This window comes from Aythya fuligula, chromosome 6, assembly GCF_009819795.1.
Source record: "Aythya fuligula isolate bAytFul2 chromosome 6, bAytFul2.pri, whole genome shotgun sequence".
In the NCBI taxonomy this organism is placed as follows: domain Eukaryota; kingdom Metazoa; phylum Chordata; class Aves; order Anseriformes; family Anatidae; genus Aythya; species Aythya fuligula.
This window is the reverse complement of record NC_045564.1, coordinates 22,836,072-22,852,560: the sequence shown is the minus strand read 5'-3', so window position 1 is coordinate 22,852,560 and position 16,489 is coordinate 22,836,072. Positions and strand designations below refer to the sequence as shown.

Sequence of the window (16,489 nt, the reverse complement as noted above, 5' to 3'; positions counted from 1 at the left end):
CTATTTGAGATTAACATCTCAATCTATAAGCATATACAGAAAACCCATGGTTAGGGTAAGGTCTTGAACTCTGCATACTTCAAAGTTGTTTTTCCCCCCTCCTTACTGGCACAATAAAGTCTATGTTTGCTAGCAAAATACTGCTAGACTGAGTATTTTTGCAATTTGATGAAGATAATGGACTATGACAATGTTTTGCTAGCTGCCTTCTTGAAATGGGTGACTGCTGCTTGGTTCTGGAATGTAATGGAAAGAGCAATCCCTGCCTCAAAGAAGCCTTTAAAAGATTGTTGAGTTGACAGAGGGAGTGGATGTACAACTTGCAGGGAAGGATGCCAACTTCATGGTTGGCAGTACCTTGATAATGAACGTTCTTTTAAGGCTACCCACAGTTACGTAGTCATTACAAAACAGCTCGTTCCTGTGGGCCATCTTAACAGAAATGGCTCCCCAGGAAAAACTGGAGTGCAGGGAAGTCAGTGGCAAGGGGTGCTAATGCAGGGAGAGATTTCAGTACGTGGTGGTCATGGTTGAGGCTAAAAAGTGATGAGGCCAAAAGCAGTGATGGAGAGGAAAGTGCTCAGAGATATAAGAGGAGGTAAGTGGGGAAAGGGAGATTTAATGCAGAACACTGGACTAAATGTTCAAACCTCTGGACATCTCTGGCCTCTCAGCATAGCCATGCAGAACCAATAAATCCGTAAGGAGTTTCCACCCAGTAATGCAGTCGTGCAGACTGACAAGTGTCAGCCTGCAGCCCGTGTTTGTGACAGAGCGTTGGTAAGTGGGGCAGCACTCCTCTAGTGGAGCCTGTTCTGGTGCTGGCCTTGGCAGTGGCTTAGCCAGCAGCAGGCAGCCGGGCACACAGGCACACGGCAGTAGCTGCTGTGCCTGCAGCCTGCATGGACACACCGTGGCCAACTTTAATCTAGGCTAACGCTGCTAACAGCACACCCACCGTGCAGGCTGCAGACCTTCTCAAAAGGCAAAGCATGTATTTCAGCAGCTCGTGCTGAATTCTGTGTTAACATAACGCGAGCCGGCTGATTTAAATTAGCTCAGATATGTCAGCACAATTCCTGTAAACATGCCCTTATCTTGCTTGTATCTCGGTCCTTTTGTCTCCGAGATAGCACTGCCATCCCTCACGCAAGCATTTAGCGCTGAGAGGAGGTTTGAAATTCAGGCAGTGGGAGATGCTGGAGAATTAAAACACTGGACACTGAAGTGCAACCTTCAGTACTTGGAGACCTCTCCCGTGGGGGCTCTGTTCCCTCTAATGCATGCTGTAGTGCTGAACTTCAGCAAGGACAATCTCCACTTTCTGGAGACTTTCTGGAGGTCGGTGGAGGGCTTCAGCTTGCACCCAGAGCCGGGGGGAGTGGGGTACATTCAACATTGCCCCTCGACAGGGCTTTTAGCTTTCCAGCTGTCCTACCCTGTTGGGACTGCTGCTAAGATTGCTCCCTGGAGTCTGGAAAGCTCAGCATTTTTCCTTTCCTCGCCATGTGGAGGAGTTTCTTTGCAAAGAACTTAAGCGGGGAAGCAGGTACCCGTGCCTGCTGCGGGGCGGTACCAGGGCGTGCAGGGAAGGAGTTAATACCAGGCACGGGCTCTCCTCCTCCTCCTCCTCTCTCCCTCCTTCCTCTGCTCCCTCCCTCGCTCTCTTTTAAGTCTTGACCACGGAGGGAGGGCGGGAGGGAGGCGGGGGCCAGGGCTGGGTGCTGGGTGCGGGGCTCGCACCGCTCAACTTTCCCCGCAGCAGCCGGGGTGCAGCAGCGGCTGCGGGCAGCCGGAGAGGAGCGCAGCCGGGGATGCAACCTCCAGGCTCTCCCGGGACTGACTTCTTTCCTCTCTTTGTGTTTATTGAAACTCCTCCCCGCGGCGTCAGGTTTTCCTGAAGGAAGCTCTCGAGCAGAAGCTGGAGAAGGATCGGGAAGAGGAGTTGAGGAAAGCTGCTGTAGTCATCCGGGCCCACGTCTTGGGCTACATGGCAAGGTCAGTGCTGGGGGCTGCCCCACCGTCCCTCTGCTTGCCCGCCTGGGTCGCCCCGAGCCCCTCTCCAGTCCCCTCTCATCGCTCCCTTCTCTCTGCCTTCAGCTGCCCTCCCTGCCCGCACCGCTTCTGCAGAGACCCCTGTGCCTTCGCCAGCTCTTCTTGAAGCCTTGCACCCTCCCTCCCTGCTGCTGCTGATGCTTCGGGGACTTCTGCATTCACTGCTCGGCTCCGATGCCACCTTTCCCTTGCCTTCAGGGCTCTCCTGGCTGGGTCCCACCTACGCTTTGGGTCCCCTCTTTTTCCTTATGCCTGTCAACTCTGCTTTCTGCTCCTGCAAATCGCTTGCTCTCTCTCACAGCTCTGGCTTTGCTCGAAGTCTTTCCTAGCCCTGCCTGCCCGCCTCGTGATCTCCCTCTCCTTTTAATTAACTCTTCAGAATTGGTTTTTGGCCAGCTTTGCACCAGTAATCTCGTCTCGCCGCTCCCTTTTGCACCTGACTGGGGAGGGCTGGGAGAACCAACTGCAGACAAAGCACCCCTCCTCTGCCCCTCCAGTCGGGGCAACAGCTGACTCCTTAATGGCTGTGGCATGCACACTTAATCCCAGTAAGATGCTCTTTCCTGGCTGGTCTCTGCTCCAGACACCTGTCAGTCAGGGGTGCAAGGAGGTGAAATCCTGGCCAGTTCAACTCTCCCAGCAAGCACTCTTATTAGAGTCCCAGTTACACCAGGTAGCTCACATATTTTTTTTTATTTTTTTTTTCACTGGGAAATGCTTGCAGGGGTTGTGCCCTGCCTTGCCAATGTGGAATATCAGCAAAACACATGCTTGGTCTCAGGGGCTTCTACTCATTTATTTATTTCCCCTTAGGAAGACAAATGAGCTAGCTCTGTTGTTTGTACATGAGATTGCAAGTTCTTTGTGTCAGGGCCTCTGCTCTATATTACTTTGCGTCTAGCATTTGGAGAGAGGGGTAGGGATTAGCACAGAAAAATTGATTTTTCTGGGAAACATCACTGCAAGCAAACTGGATTATTGCTTTGCTGAGTTCCTGGGAAGGTAGCTGCTGCCCAGCGGGGCTGTGTCGGAGGCAGAGGTGCAGCAGTGCTCCTCTTGGGTAGAGATCTTATGGTCCTCCAGCCTGTACAGATCTGGATTCCTTGTCCCACACATTGGTCTTCCATGTCTCCTCTCTAGAACAAGCTGTGCTTGTGCAGCCTGAGTGGAAATCCTCACAAGCAGCTGGATGCAACTGGGCTTTGCAGGGGAGGATAGCAGGGAGTGAAGAAAGCGCTAGGGAGGGAGACTGGAAAACATTCCTGTAAAGAATTTCCAGTTGCATTGCACCTGTATTGGAGAAGGTCCAGCATGAGGGAGTTCATCTGGGCCAGTGATGTATGGTCTGTGCAGAGCTGGACACAGGGCAAAAGTTACCAGCATCCCCTGCCTTGGGCTTGGTACCATTTCTTTTACTATTGCAAGGACAAGTGTATTTAAATTTGCTAAATCTCATGTCAAGTGGTTGGCAAAGAAGGGTATATACGCCACAGGAAATATTTTACTAGTTTTTCCCCCTTTGTAAACTTGTTCTGTGAACCTGGAGGACCAGTCCTGAGGGGCATAAGGCTTGCTTTGCTCTCAGTCCCCATAGCCATCTCTGAATGGTCACTAAAAAAGTAAGAAGAGAGAAACAAGCCCGTGCGAATGACCTCATTTTTGTTGTAGCTCTGAGCTGCAGGTAACAGCCTCACCAGCTAAGCACACACAACCGTTCCCAGGCTTGCAGGATCTGTGAGGAATAGCAGGTATAAATTTGGCTGTGCCCCTGGATCCTTCGGGACCTTATTGCTCGGGGGAAGAAGACAGTAGGAAATGGCTCCATATTTGTTGTGGTCTCTAGCCCTTGGAGGCATAACTGCTAACTGCAGCTCAACAGAATAATTAACTAAATTCCAAATGCAGCACTGCAGCCACCGTGCTTGCCCTTGTGATGCACGGTCAGGATGTCTCCAGCTCCCCAGCACGGGCTGGAGATTGAACTTCTGTGGGCAGTGCAAGAGAGTAAGTGGAGGGCTGAACAAGGGGAATAAAATTCATGGCTTGCGTGCAGCAGCTCCAGATGAAGGGCGTCTGCGAGCTTTGCTGTGGTCATGAGGAATGAGGGGGCACTTCAGCCTGGCAGATAAGCAGGCCGAGCCGGCCTGTAGCTGGGCAGGGCTTGGCACATGTTGCACTGGACAGAGTTTCTGGCAGATGCATTTTGTAGAAGTCAGTGTGCCCTTTTTGATGCACTTGTATGTGCCTTGGCAGAGAGGGCCTGTGCAGCTGTTCACGCCCCATGTGCAGGGCACCGGGAGGACAGAGGGAGCTGGGGTGAGAGGACTGCAGCCAAGGAGCAATTCTTGTTAAAACCTCCCAATTCTTATCATCTCTCCCCTTTCCTCTTCTTTTCTCCATGTTTCCTCCCTTTGACTTAATACTTACGGAAAAAAAATTATGACCTCTGTGTACTATTGCTATTAGCATCTGTCTCCTGATTTTCTTGACTAGGCTGATATATCTGATGTGCAGGGAGGTGGCAAGCTGTCAGCATGGGTCCCTGTTGCCATCTGAAGAGGGTGTGATTGCTAGGGAGGGGATTTTGAGGTGTGCCTTTCCCTCGGGGCTGCAGAAGGTCTGTGGGAAGGATATGTGAGAATACTCCGTAATCTCCAGCATGCTTTCTACAACTACTAAGACCATAAAGGACTACTGTACCCTGCTGTCCCGAGCCCCTGTGTAGCACAGGCCCATCTCTGCAAAATTCTGCTTTGGAGTAAAGAAGATTTTGATTCAAATAGTACCAATGCCCATTTCCTTGCAGCAAGGTATTAAGGTATCTGAATATCCTCAATTGTTTTAAAAAATGTAGGCTTATTTCCAGCCTGAATAGACTTCAGTTTCACGTCAATTAAATCATGTTATGTCCCCTGCCAGATAACTAGAAACACCACCCAAAAATGGCTCTCATGTGAGTACTTTGCTGGGATTAAGCCATTCCTTAGCCTTCTGTTTCCTAAAGTAATGAAATGAGTGCCTTAAATCTCACTTTCAGCAAGCCGGGACTTCTGGTTTCAGTTCTGCTTTGTCAGAAATCACTGGATGGTCCAACATAGTTCTTGAAATGGAAGTGCTAGCACTGAACACAGGATTGAAGTAACAGCACAGTCTCCTTCAGCACAATATTTCTGCTTGCAAGTGTAACAGTCCCAGGCTCATTTTTCTATAGCATTGTGTTGGGAATTTGCATTCAGCTGATGATCCCTGTGAACCATAAATCTCTCTTTGACTTGCTGCTTCCTAACATAGTTTCACATCAGGTGTGCTTGGCCTTTGGTTCCTTGATTCAAGACCTTACGTTTGGCTCTTTTGGATTGTTTAATGTTTGCTTGAATCTAGCTTACAAATTGATTCAGATCGCTGTGTAATAGTAACCCCTTTGTTATTTGCCTGGTTTGCTATCATGTACAAACTTCTACCAGTGGCTTTTTTTTTTTTTTCCAGGTCCTTGATAAAAGCATTTAGCAATGCAGAGGCAAGAAGTGACTTTTATAGAGTACAAAAATACTGATTGATGATTCTTTTATTTTGGGTCCTACCATTTTTTTGTTGTTGTTTTGTTTTAAAAATGCTGCCGAGTTGATTTTTATATCATTACTGTTCAAGGAAAATGCTGTGCAATTTAAGTACGTACTTTATGGGAGTGCATTACAATGTTAAATTCAGCAATACTGTGTTTTCCCCTAGACAATACCAGATTAATGTGACCAGATCTTTCTGCCTCATTTTCACATTTTTTTCTGGAGTTTTTCTGTTTTTGACTACTTAAAAGATGAAGCAAACTGTGACTTTGTTCTCATATAGTAAGGCTTTTTGTATGTTTTTATATCATAAAACCACATTGAGTGATTATACTAATAGCACAGTAAATGTGTGTATGTGCAGTGTGAGTAGACTTTTGGCCAGTGGGCCTTCTCTTGTTGTTGTGAAATATCTGTTCTTCATTCTCAAAGTCTTCACAAAAGTAGGTGCCCAGGGAAACAAACCAGTGGTAGGCGTGGGACTGAGAATATCAAGGAGAATGCAGTTCATAGGTAGTAGCAGTGGAGGAAGAGAAGTTGTCATTCCTGAGCAATATTGCTCCAGGTTCCTTTTTCTGTGGATGTGATAGCACCGGTCAGCACGTTAGGGCACAAGAAATGCAAAGCATGTGGCATGTGTTGCTTCATGTTACATTAAGTGTCTGGTTCTCTTTCTAGGAAGAAGTACCAAAAGGTGCTAGCCAGTGTTGTTATAATCCAAAAGAACTACCGAGCGTACTTCTGGAAGCAGAGCCTGCTGCGACTGAAGGCGTCTGCAGTGGTCCTGCAGAAGCACTGGCGTGGCCAGCAGGCTCGCAGCCTCTACCGGCACCTGCGGCAGCAGGAACTCAGGCGGCAGCAGGAAGCAGAGGAGAGAAGGCGGCGAGAGGAGGAAGAACAGATCAGAAGAGAGGAAGAGGAAAGACAATGGCAAGAAGAGGAGGAGCGTAGGAGGAAACAGGAGGAGGAAGAGGTGAAGGAAAGGTACAAGATGGTCTCTCACACTCATTGTTCCCTAACGCTAAAGCTGCTGAGGTGTAGGAGCAGGTCTATGGCCTTGGCAGGACAAAAATGTGGGACAATAATTGCCTGCGACAGAGTCAAAGTGCCAGGGGAATTGTCAAGGTGGGCTGCACATAGCTCAGAATAGGAAAGCAGGGTGGAAAAGGAGCATCCCACTTCCTTTAGGAAAGCGTATTCCAGTGTATTTTTATCTGTGTTTAGTGATTTTCTGCTTTGAAACGTACTTTAGAAAGGCAGGTCTTCCAAAATGTGGAGGGACTAGCCCAGTGAGAAGGTACCAGAATTCCTGGGTCTTGGTGTGTCCAGTAGGCTGGGTCAGAGTGGAAGATGAGCAGTGCACCTGTGCTGCCATTGCAGCTCTTACACTCATGAGAACACACCTGCGCCCCATGTGCTGCTGCTCTGCTCCTCTCTTTAGGGACACAGATGTGTCAGGAGGAGAAAGGAAAAGCTGACTTGACAAAAAGAGGCGATCTGTGAGCAGTGCCAGCACACCCATTGAGAATCTTGCACCTCATAGATTATTTACTGCTCACTCCTTGGTTACCTGCATCCTATCCAAACTGGGTGTCTCCTGATAATCTTTTGTTTTAAGCGTACAACTTCAACTATGGGATAAATATATGCATTTTAACAAATAAATCCTGTGTTATTTCAAGCATAATATAAATAATTATTTATGTTTCTTATGATGGACTTTAGTCACATACTTCTTCTGAGGTTGGATCTTGGCAAACTGAGATTTGTGATAACAATCAGAAAACTCTGTTAGGAGCATGTCAGAAGGAAAAAAGATTGCCTACAGTTTCACAGGAGACAGTAGGGTAACATATGTGCTGGGAAAAGACATGGAGTCAGTGACCCCAGTGATGAATGGTTTGGTCAAAGAATTTATTGAACATCAGTAAAGGCTCCATTTTATCAATGTGTCAATTTTCAACAGCAGCCTCATCACCAATGCAAAACTACAAGTTCAGAATGGCAGTACCTACCTTACAGGGATCAAATGCCACAGATGCTCTCTTGGGTCTGAAGTCCTCTTATTACTATGTAGAGCTATTCCATACCTATCTTTAGATAAAAGGATTTATTTAGCTCATTATTATTATTTCTTCCCCAGCCCTCTATTTCCTTGTCACAAAGAAGTGTTTGAGCCAGCATCATTATAAAGAAATGTCAGTGTTTCTAGGAATCAGGAGAGCTCTTCATTTTGCTTTCACTTTCTACTTGGTCTCAAATGACTTGATGCAGAGTGAGTACCTGAAAAAGGTACTAGGGGACCAGCTTGTCTAAATCCTGAACTTCCACTGGACCTCAAAAACAAGGTGGAAGTCCACAAAAATTGCAAATTGGCTCATCTACTGAGAACAAACAAAAATAAAAATAAAAAGCACACATGCAGAGGCAAAATCAGAAGGACCAGGATGCAAACTAAAAGTTGACATGCAGTTATTGTGCATACGTTGTTCGTAAAAGGGAGACAAGGAGCAATTTGGTCTACTCTTCAACAGGAAGAACAAATTATGATGTTGAGAAAACTGAAGTATTTGATGCCATTTTTATCTTCCCAAAAGGCTTAGCTGCTGGACAGTAAACACAATTAGCACAGATCTGCAAGAATTCAGAACCTAGCAGGGAAAGAAGCAGTTAGTGAATGCTCATATAAATCAGATTACAAAGAAGTCATCCAGACTTGTTGAAATTAATATTTGGGTACTTTGAGAAGTACTGGGTGAAGCAGTTTGAATCAGTAGCTACTCTGTTTCTCCTGTTTTGTGGATAGCAATGGAGTTTCCATAAAACTGGAAAAGTCTAAACATAATGACCTCTTTTTAAAATAGGGAAGTGAAAGAAATGGAATTTTGGACCAGTCAGTCTAACCTCAATTTCAGGGAGATATTGAAACAAATAATGAAACAAACCTTTTTAAGTGCTTGATAAAGGAGGTAAGAGCCAAAGTAGGTTTGTGAAGAGCAAACAGCATTAAAGTTATCTGTTTCCTTCTGTGGTAGCTTATGACATATCTTGTAGATAGAGAAAAGCCACAGAGGGTAGGTATCTTGACTTCAGTAAAGGCTTTGACGTTGTGACAATACTCTTAAGACACTATAAGGAAGGTGGTTTAGATAAAAGTAGGTGAAACAAGACTAGAACTTGTTTTTTAACTGCATTGTATTATAGCATTTTAATTAGTAAACAGTAGTGGTTACTTGTTAAATAGGAGAGCACTGTTAAATGGGATTCTTCCAGGGTCTGTGCTGGCTATGGTTCTAGTGCAATGCTTTCATAATGAGTTGGATGAGGAAATACGAGTATCTTTATTAAATTTGCAGATAAAACCATCTGGTGAGGGTCTGCAAATGTATAGCTAAACAGGATTACCATTCAAATAATTTTGGCAAATTAAAGAAGTGGTCTGGAAAACATTGAATAGCATTCAGTACTGGCATATGCAGATCTACAGCTAGGAATAATCAAATGCACAGAGAGAGGAGTAGGAACAACTAGTTCAACAGCAGGAAGAAGGTCTGAAGGTTAATTTGAGTTTTAGTCACTGGTGTCATGCTGTAGTGAGAGGAGAAAGCAAATGCCATAGATAAACAAGATTGTTTCTGTAAGATATGGGGTGATTCTTCTGTTCCTCTTGGCACTGCTAAGGCTTCAGCTGGAATACTGTTCCTCGTTTTGGGTATCACATTTCAGGATGACTGTGGATCACTTGCAGATGGATGGAAAGCTGCAAGAAATATCAGAGGTTTAAAATATGTGAGGAACAGTTGAAGGAATTAGTGTGTAGATTGTAGTTGGTATTTCTGATTTCTTTTAAAATGTCTCTGCCTCTTGCACCCACAAACAATTTAAGGCAGTTTTTCAGCTCATGACTACTCTTAGAGATCTTTCAGTAAAGTTGGAGCCATCTGGATCCCACTTATGTCAGCTTTCATTTATAAATATTTTGTAGATTTATTTGTGTGTGTGAGAGAGAGTGCAAGAGTGAGAGCTTTAAGGACTTTGTGACTTGCAGCTGCAATTTAGAATTTGGCTGGAAAAAGCCGTAGGGCCTGGGAAATAAATACTCTTGCCTCCTGTCCTGCATGAGACTGAATTGTAGATTTGCAAGTTACCACTGCCAGTCTGAATTTAGCTACGCAGTGGTTGCTACGGGCAGAGTCTTCCATCCAGCCACATCCCATCCCCACCCCATTTGCATGACCTTGGCATTTGTCTGTCTGCTACATTTGTCTGTTCAGTTGCTTGTAGTGTACTTGCTATGGAGAACCTCGTCCTGGTGAAAGCTTCCCCTTGGAGTACAATCTTTTTGATCTGGGCGGAGATGCAGCACCGTGGGATAGTTTTTTCCTCTACTCGTGTTTACTAACAAACTCTGACTCTGACGGCCTTTACTAGTAAGTTAGGTTTTTGCATACCGCTGAGAAGTTAGGCAAGCTGGAGCACCCAGCTCTTCAGAATAGAAAGTCTTTAGCTTAGCCATTTAACAAATTACTAAAATCTGTTTTTGTTTTTGTTTTCCTAGGTTTAATATAGTAAATGCAAAACAAAACACAAATTCAGTGCTGGCATTGCAATAATTCTGCTTTGTTTAAAAAAAGTTTCCTGAAATCTGTCAATTATACATGTAAAACCTCATTTAATATCTGTAGATGTACAGTGCTTCCCACTGTGTTAAGAGGATTAAGTTTACATTTAACATGAATCTAAACGATCTGACTTTCTGTCACTATTTCCAATGCCCTTCTTCCTGTGTTCCAACTAATCCAATTTCCTGATTGATCCAAAAGTTAAGTGCGTAGGGAAAATCTGTTGTATCCACAAATGTCATGCAAACCACAGAGAAATTGATTTTTACTAAACTGTAAAAGCTTTGAAATCAGTAAATTAGACCAGGTACTTTTTTAACCTTATCCATGCAGGGGTGGCGTGTCTGTGTAATTCTAAAAGGCTTACCTAGGAAAACCAGGTCTGTCTCTGACTATCATGTCTTGTTTGTTTGTTTTTCAGAGAAAAGGAGCAACTGAATGCTCTACTCCAGGTGACTCAGGTGAGTTTAGGAGTTATTCCTTCCATATGGCTTCTCTGAGTATCTATAAAGGGTCCTTCATTGCCCACTCTTCACATGAAGCTAATATCTATATTATGGCAACATTTCTTATAAAATGGCTTTGTTCACTCAAAACCTGCAGGTGTCTGGCTTTGACAGAGGTGCCTAGAGCTAACAAGGTTGTTTGGTAGGGTTTTTGTTTGTTTGTTTTTCTTTTTTTTCCCCGAGGTTCATGTACCAGCTTGCATGGTTCCTATTTGAAAGTTTCAGTGTTGAACATGCAGCATCATTTTTTTTATCTCTACTGCTTGGGCTTATTGCATGACCTTGTGATGTGCTACACTGTGACACAATCTGTTTTGTTGGATTGTTGCCTATAACAGCCCAAATAAGAGTGCAGACGATAGCTACCATGGCTAAAATAACCCCCTGGTAACTGATCTAATTGTTAGTACTTGATATATCAAAGAGCAGACCACCGACCCTGAGGTGTGTGAAAACAGCTGGGTGTCATCTTACTCCTTTGCCCAGAGCATTTGTTCCCCACTTTCAGTCCAGCTCTGCTCAGGAAAGATGACAGATTAGTATACAAAAATTTATTTCTCCACAAGTCAGAGTTGAGTGGAGAACAAGCAATAGAGCAATCCTAAAGAAAATATGAGTTGTGACGTGATGGGGCCAATTCATTGTCTACATTGTCATATTTCGATTGGTCAGTATATTATATCCTTTTAGAATATATTTATTTATCTATTTATTTATTTATTTATTCTGTGTGTGTCTTTTTTAAACATCCTCAGTGGAAGGGAGGATGCCTTATCTTATAGCTAAACCGCAGTGCAAGCTACCAGTATCTCCCATCTTCCAATTATTGTGTACTTGTGAGAGGTTTCCTCAGCTATTTCAGTGTGGAGAATAGAAGAAGAAAGAGACTACAGCACACAGCTAGCTATTATCCATCCAGTGATGCTTAAGAATGCCAAGAAATTCAGAATAGAGTTTGGGTCATGTTGGAGAGGGCACAGCCCTGCTTCATTGCAAAAAATCCTTTCCAGAGCAAAATTCTGGTGGTCAGACCCCCAACTCAGGAAGCAATGAAATCCCCAAATCTTTTCATGATGTATCTGGGAAATGTACAGTTCTTTAGCAGATTATGCACATACATACTCATACATAGTTGCTTTCTCCTATATATGTGTGAGATAGTTCAAAAGGAAAGGATGATTCTATCAAAATTCTAGTGTACAGAGAGCTGTAACATGAGCAGCCAACAGAGGGGCTCTTCTAAAAATTCAGTGATCCCAGTGAGCTACTTTGCACGATTCAGAAACAAGATAGGTTGCTGGAAGAATTGAGGTACCTGAAGATCAGTTGTTCTACCTTTAGCGTTTACACTGTGGGTGATCACAGATGCCAGACAGAGAAGGAAAGGATGCTTAGGGTCATATTTTTTAGATGGAAAGTACAGAGCAAGCACAAGAGACAGGAAAAACGAAAGGTCCAATGGAGGAACACAGGTTAATGAAACTGCTTTAATACTATTACAAATTCTTTAAGGTTGAAGCAGTAAAGACTGAGGAAGTCAATATTCCCCTGCAAGAAGAAGAAAGACGTCAGATGGAGGAGATCTTAAGGCTGGAGAAGGAGATTGAGAAGTTGCAGCAACAGAAAGAGGATCACATGTCTATCATCTGTGAAAACACCAGGAATGAAATCAATCGGCAGCGGGAAGAAGAGATCCAGAGGCTAGAAAAGGAGGCATCTAGGGTTGCCCAGGAGTTTCTGGAGCTGCTGGATTTTGGCAATCTGGATGAAAGTGTGCAGAATTTAGAGCGCTCACTTTCTAGTGAGGGAACACTCAATGTTGACTGCAGCCTGGTAGCACCACTGGCTGAGGAAGAGGTGGATGAGGGGTTTCATGCTGATGATGAAGGACGGCCAACTTCCAGTTTGGTGGCTGTGACTCAACGTGACATGAGAAACAGTGATAACTACTTGGAGAAAGATGTGGACACAAGAGTTTTGCTTCTCCAGAGGGATGTGGGAGAGGTTGTCCCTGCTCCAAGACAACCTGTGGAAAGAACCACTAGCCCCAAGGAGCAGAGTGCCCTACGTGACCCAGCAGAAAGCAGTTATGGCACTGTCTCAGATACACTGAGGAGTAACAGCGGAGAGGTGGGAGAGCCGATTTACAATTCCCCCCAAGATGTGGAGTCTGACTATGACCATGAGGAGTTTGATGGCTGTGGAGACACAGGCAGTGCCTCAGCCGAGCCTCTGAATGGCGAGGAAAGTCTGAGAAACTCCCATGGCACCAGCCTGGACTCCAACCGTGGCAGCCTGGACTCGGTAAGAATCTGCCTCCATTCATTTTTCTGGACGTTAGTGTGACTTTGTTGATATTTATAACATCTTTGCCTTTTTACTGCATGCCTGCTTGCTCTGTGTATAGTTACTGATATAAATCTCTCTTACATCAGTAAACAGCATGAAAAAAGGTAAGAGTGATAGGCTGAAGGCCAGCAGGCTTTTGACTGTCCAGTGTCACTGGTACACAACCTAGTACAGAGGTACCTAGGCTATCCTAGATTGTTTCCATCACCAGGTATTAGAGTAGCATCATCTAGGAAGACTGAAAGCAGGCAACTAACATCTTGTAGGTTTGTGTCCTACCTCAGAGAGATTTCACTGAAAGCTTGGGCTACTTCTGTGGACAATCACAAGAGAAAATGGGAAAGGCTGGGGTTTAATTTGTTCCCATTACTAAAATTCTCTTGTCCTAGTCCTAGTGTTCAAAGTCAAGGGTTTATTTTCAGCTGGTGTATACAGGATAAGCTATTCTAAGGCTAGAAGGAATAACTGTGCTGATTCTGGTGTGTCCTGGTGGGCACAAACACCACTTTGCTTTCTGTTCCTGCAGCAGGGGTGATGGCAGGTAGTAAAGCTGGGCTATTAGCCTTGTACTTGAAGCATCTTGGCTCAAATTCCACACAGGGCCCTGAGCTTTGTGCGTGCCCTCGGGCTAGCTGTTTAATAATGCCACAGTAAATCCCCCAGTAGACCAGCATGTCAGATGAGCCCACAAATGATTGAAAGGAGTTCAGGTGTGAAGCCTATGATAGCCATAAAAATACCTCAGATAAATGATGTCTCTGTGCGTAGGAGCTCAAACTACAAAATACCTTTTAGAAAATTATTGATCTTTTTTTAAGGAATTCAATTTATTTCCTTTGCTTTTCTTCTCCAGTGGCAGATTTTGACTCTTGAAAAGTTGCATGTTTTTTTCTGTTTGCATTTCCCTAATGTCAGCTGCCAGCCATCAGAATTTTTTATGATGTGATTTGCTTGAATAAATGTATCTTCTCTGTGGGCAGATACTCACAGATCACTGTCAAGTAATCCTTCAAGTCACGAATCACCCTGTCACAGTGTTTATTACAGTCTTGGCCAATTTCTACCATTCTTCCTAAAATTTAAATGGACATAGGGGATTTTATTGGGCTCCTCAGTGAGTAAGACTCACAAAAAATGGAGATGCTTCTATGTCATGGCACGAGCCACAGGAAGAGATACCTGCAGCTGGCTTAGGATTGCATCAGGAGCTGCTGATTCAAGACTACCTGCTTTTTCAAACTTAATGTCAAGAGAGGGAAAACAAATAAGTGAAAGAGGAATAAGACAAAAGAGGAGGGCAAATGGATCACAGAGAGGCAGGTCAGAAAGGGAAAAATGAAAAGAAACAACATGCATTTGGAGAAGGAAAAGGACTAAGGAACTGCCTCCATATTAAGTTAATGAAGCTGATCATAGGAAGGTGTATTTAAGGCAAAGGAAAAGATAGCATAATTTGGGATTTCATGTGTGACATATGGCTAAGTGCAATTATCTAGTTGGAGAGCAAGGATGAGTAAACATTGTATTGTTATTTCAGCAATTTAGATCTTTGTTTTTAGGGTTCAGTTATTCTGGAATGTGCTTTTTTTCTAGTAAACCCAAAGCAAGGCATTTCCTTGCAAGGGTTAGGTCAGTATTCCATCTTGTCCAGCATGCTGGCCTGTCTGCCAGAAAAATCCTCTAGAAAGAAAAATTGTCTCTTAACCCCATTAAATTAGATTTTGGACTATATGCTCTGCCCTGAAATAGGAAGGTTTGCTTCTGCAGGTAACTGGAGCTTTCTAGTCATGTCCACTGCTGAATGTCACTCTCCTTTCTGGTATGAAAATTCCATGCTCTCTGGAGACTCTTGCTTTAGGCATTAATGAGTAATCTGCCAAGCCTTTAATTTTACTCTATTGCTTTTTTTGTGAAGGGAGTATGTGTAGTTTTGCACCTTCTGCTCATGTGATTTCTGCAGTCTTGTTACTTTGTTCCAGTTGTCCTGTGGGACCCAAGTAGCCAGGATTTCTTCTTTTCCTTTTAGTTTCTGGACAGCGAAGAGGAAGTGGATGTTTACATAGATACAGATGAAGAGTTTTGTAATGGACGAGTCACCATCTTCAATGGCTCAGGACCACCCTATTTTCACAGCTATCTCTACATGAAGGGTAAGCAGCTTTAGCCAAAACTGTGGAAGGACAGGATCCAGAAAACCTTCTTTCCTCTTCTGTTTCTTCAGAGTCACTATCTTCCTTTGCTCTTACTTCTCTGTTCACTCTTTTTTCTCCCCCCTCTTATTTCCAGCAAATAAAACAAAGGGCTAGGAGGTGGATGTCAGGGAATTAGACTGAACATCTTTTGCTCTGAGATATGCCCACTTGGTGTGGGCTTATATGACCCATTTTGAACTACAAGACTGAAGACAATACGAAAATATTTGAGTAAAGCATATATTTCTGTATTTTGTGTATGTTTCACTGGTTCTATTTTTCCTCTTTCCAAACTTTAGTACAGTGTTCTTTCTCTCCCTCAGCTCCCTCGTTGCACATAGGAACTGCAGGGGCAACTGAGTGCCCAAGAAGCAGGATCAAAATGGAGAAATGGCCACTGCTGCGTGTCTGATGAGATCTTGCTCCCTTGCTTTGCAGGAGGCCTCATGAACCCGTGGAGGCGGCGCTGGTGTGTCCTGAAGAATGAAGCCTTCATGTGGTTCCGCACCAAGCAGGAGGCACTGAAGTCAGGCTGGCTCTACAAAAAAGGCGGAGGCATGTCGACGCTTTCACGCCGCAACTGGAAACGCCGTTGGTTTGTGCTTCGAGAATCCAAGCTGATGTACTTTGAGAATGACAGTGAGGAAAAGTTGAAGGGGACAATTGATATCAGAAGGGCAAAGTGAGTGAGGAGTTAATTCTTTTGACCCCTAGTATTTGCTCTAAATTGAAAATGAAGTGACCGGTGCAGCCAGTTCATCCCTCTACAGGTCTCCAGTAGGGCTAGAAGAATCAGAAACATAAGGGAAGGAAAAGACGATTAGAGCTTCCAGTTCTACTCTGGAGGGAGTCTGGAATTATTTGGTAGTCCTTCTTCCAGTCTTGCATTTCATAGTCTGGCAGAAGCTCTTTCAAAGCCATGGATGGAGCCAGACCAGGAGGAGCTAATTAAGTACATACCACATGCATCCTTCCCTACCCTGGTTCCATCTGTTTCTTGGACTCCCCAGGCATTTCACTGTGATGGTATGAAGCACGCAGCGGGATTTGAATTTGGCAGCATGTGCTATGCCTTTTCCTGAGCCTTGAATGTTCTTTTTGCCACTGTAGCCAATTCCTTAGCTCCTGCTGAAGGAAAGGAGAGACTAGTCACCTCTTGGCATTCTGTGGCCCTGTAAAGTGCCAAAAAAAAGTGGCACACC

The 16,489-nt window shown here is 44.4% G+C and overlaps 1 protein-coding gene across 2 annotated transcripts in view; it reads left to right on the top strand.

The window, feature by feature from the left end:
• LOC116490622 (unconventional myosin-X-like) overlaps positions 1-16,489 on the top strand; it is an 84,675-nt gene that overhangs the window by 47,749 nt on the left and 20,437 nt on the right. For both annotated transcript variants that reach the window (XM_032190000.1, XM_032190001.1), the window contains 6 exons: positions 1,892-1,998; positions 6,297-6,602; positions 10,662-10,701; positions 12,259-13,050; positions 15,122-15,245; positions 15,726-15,969. In XM_032190000.1, the coding sequence (XP_032045891.1) occupies positions 1,892-1,998; positions 6,297-6,602; positions 10,662-10,701; positions 12,259-13,050; positions 15,122-15,245; positions 15,726-15,969 (1,613 nt within the window). The remainder of the gene's footprint in view (positions 1-1,891; positions 1,999-6,296; positions 6,603-10,661; positions 10,702-12,258; positions 13,051-15,121; positions 15,246-15,725; positions 15,970-16,489) is intronic.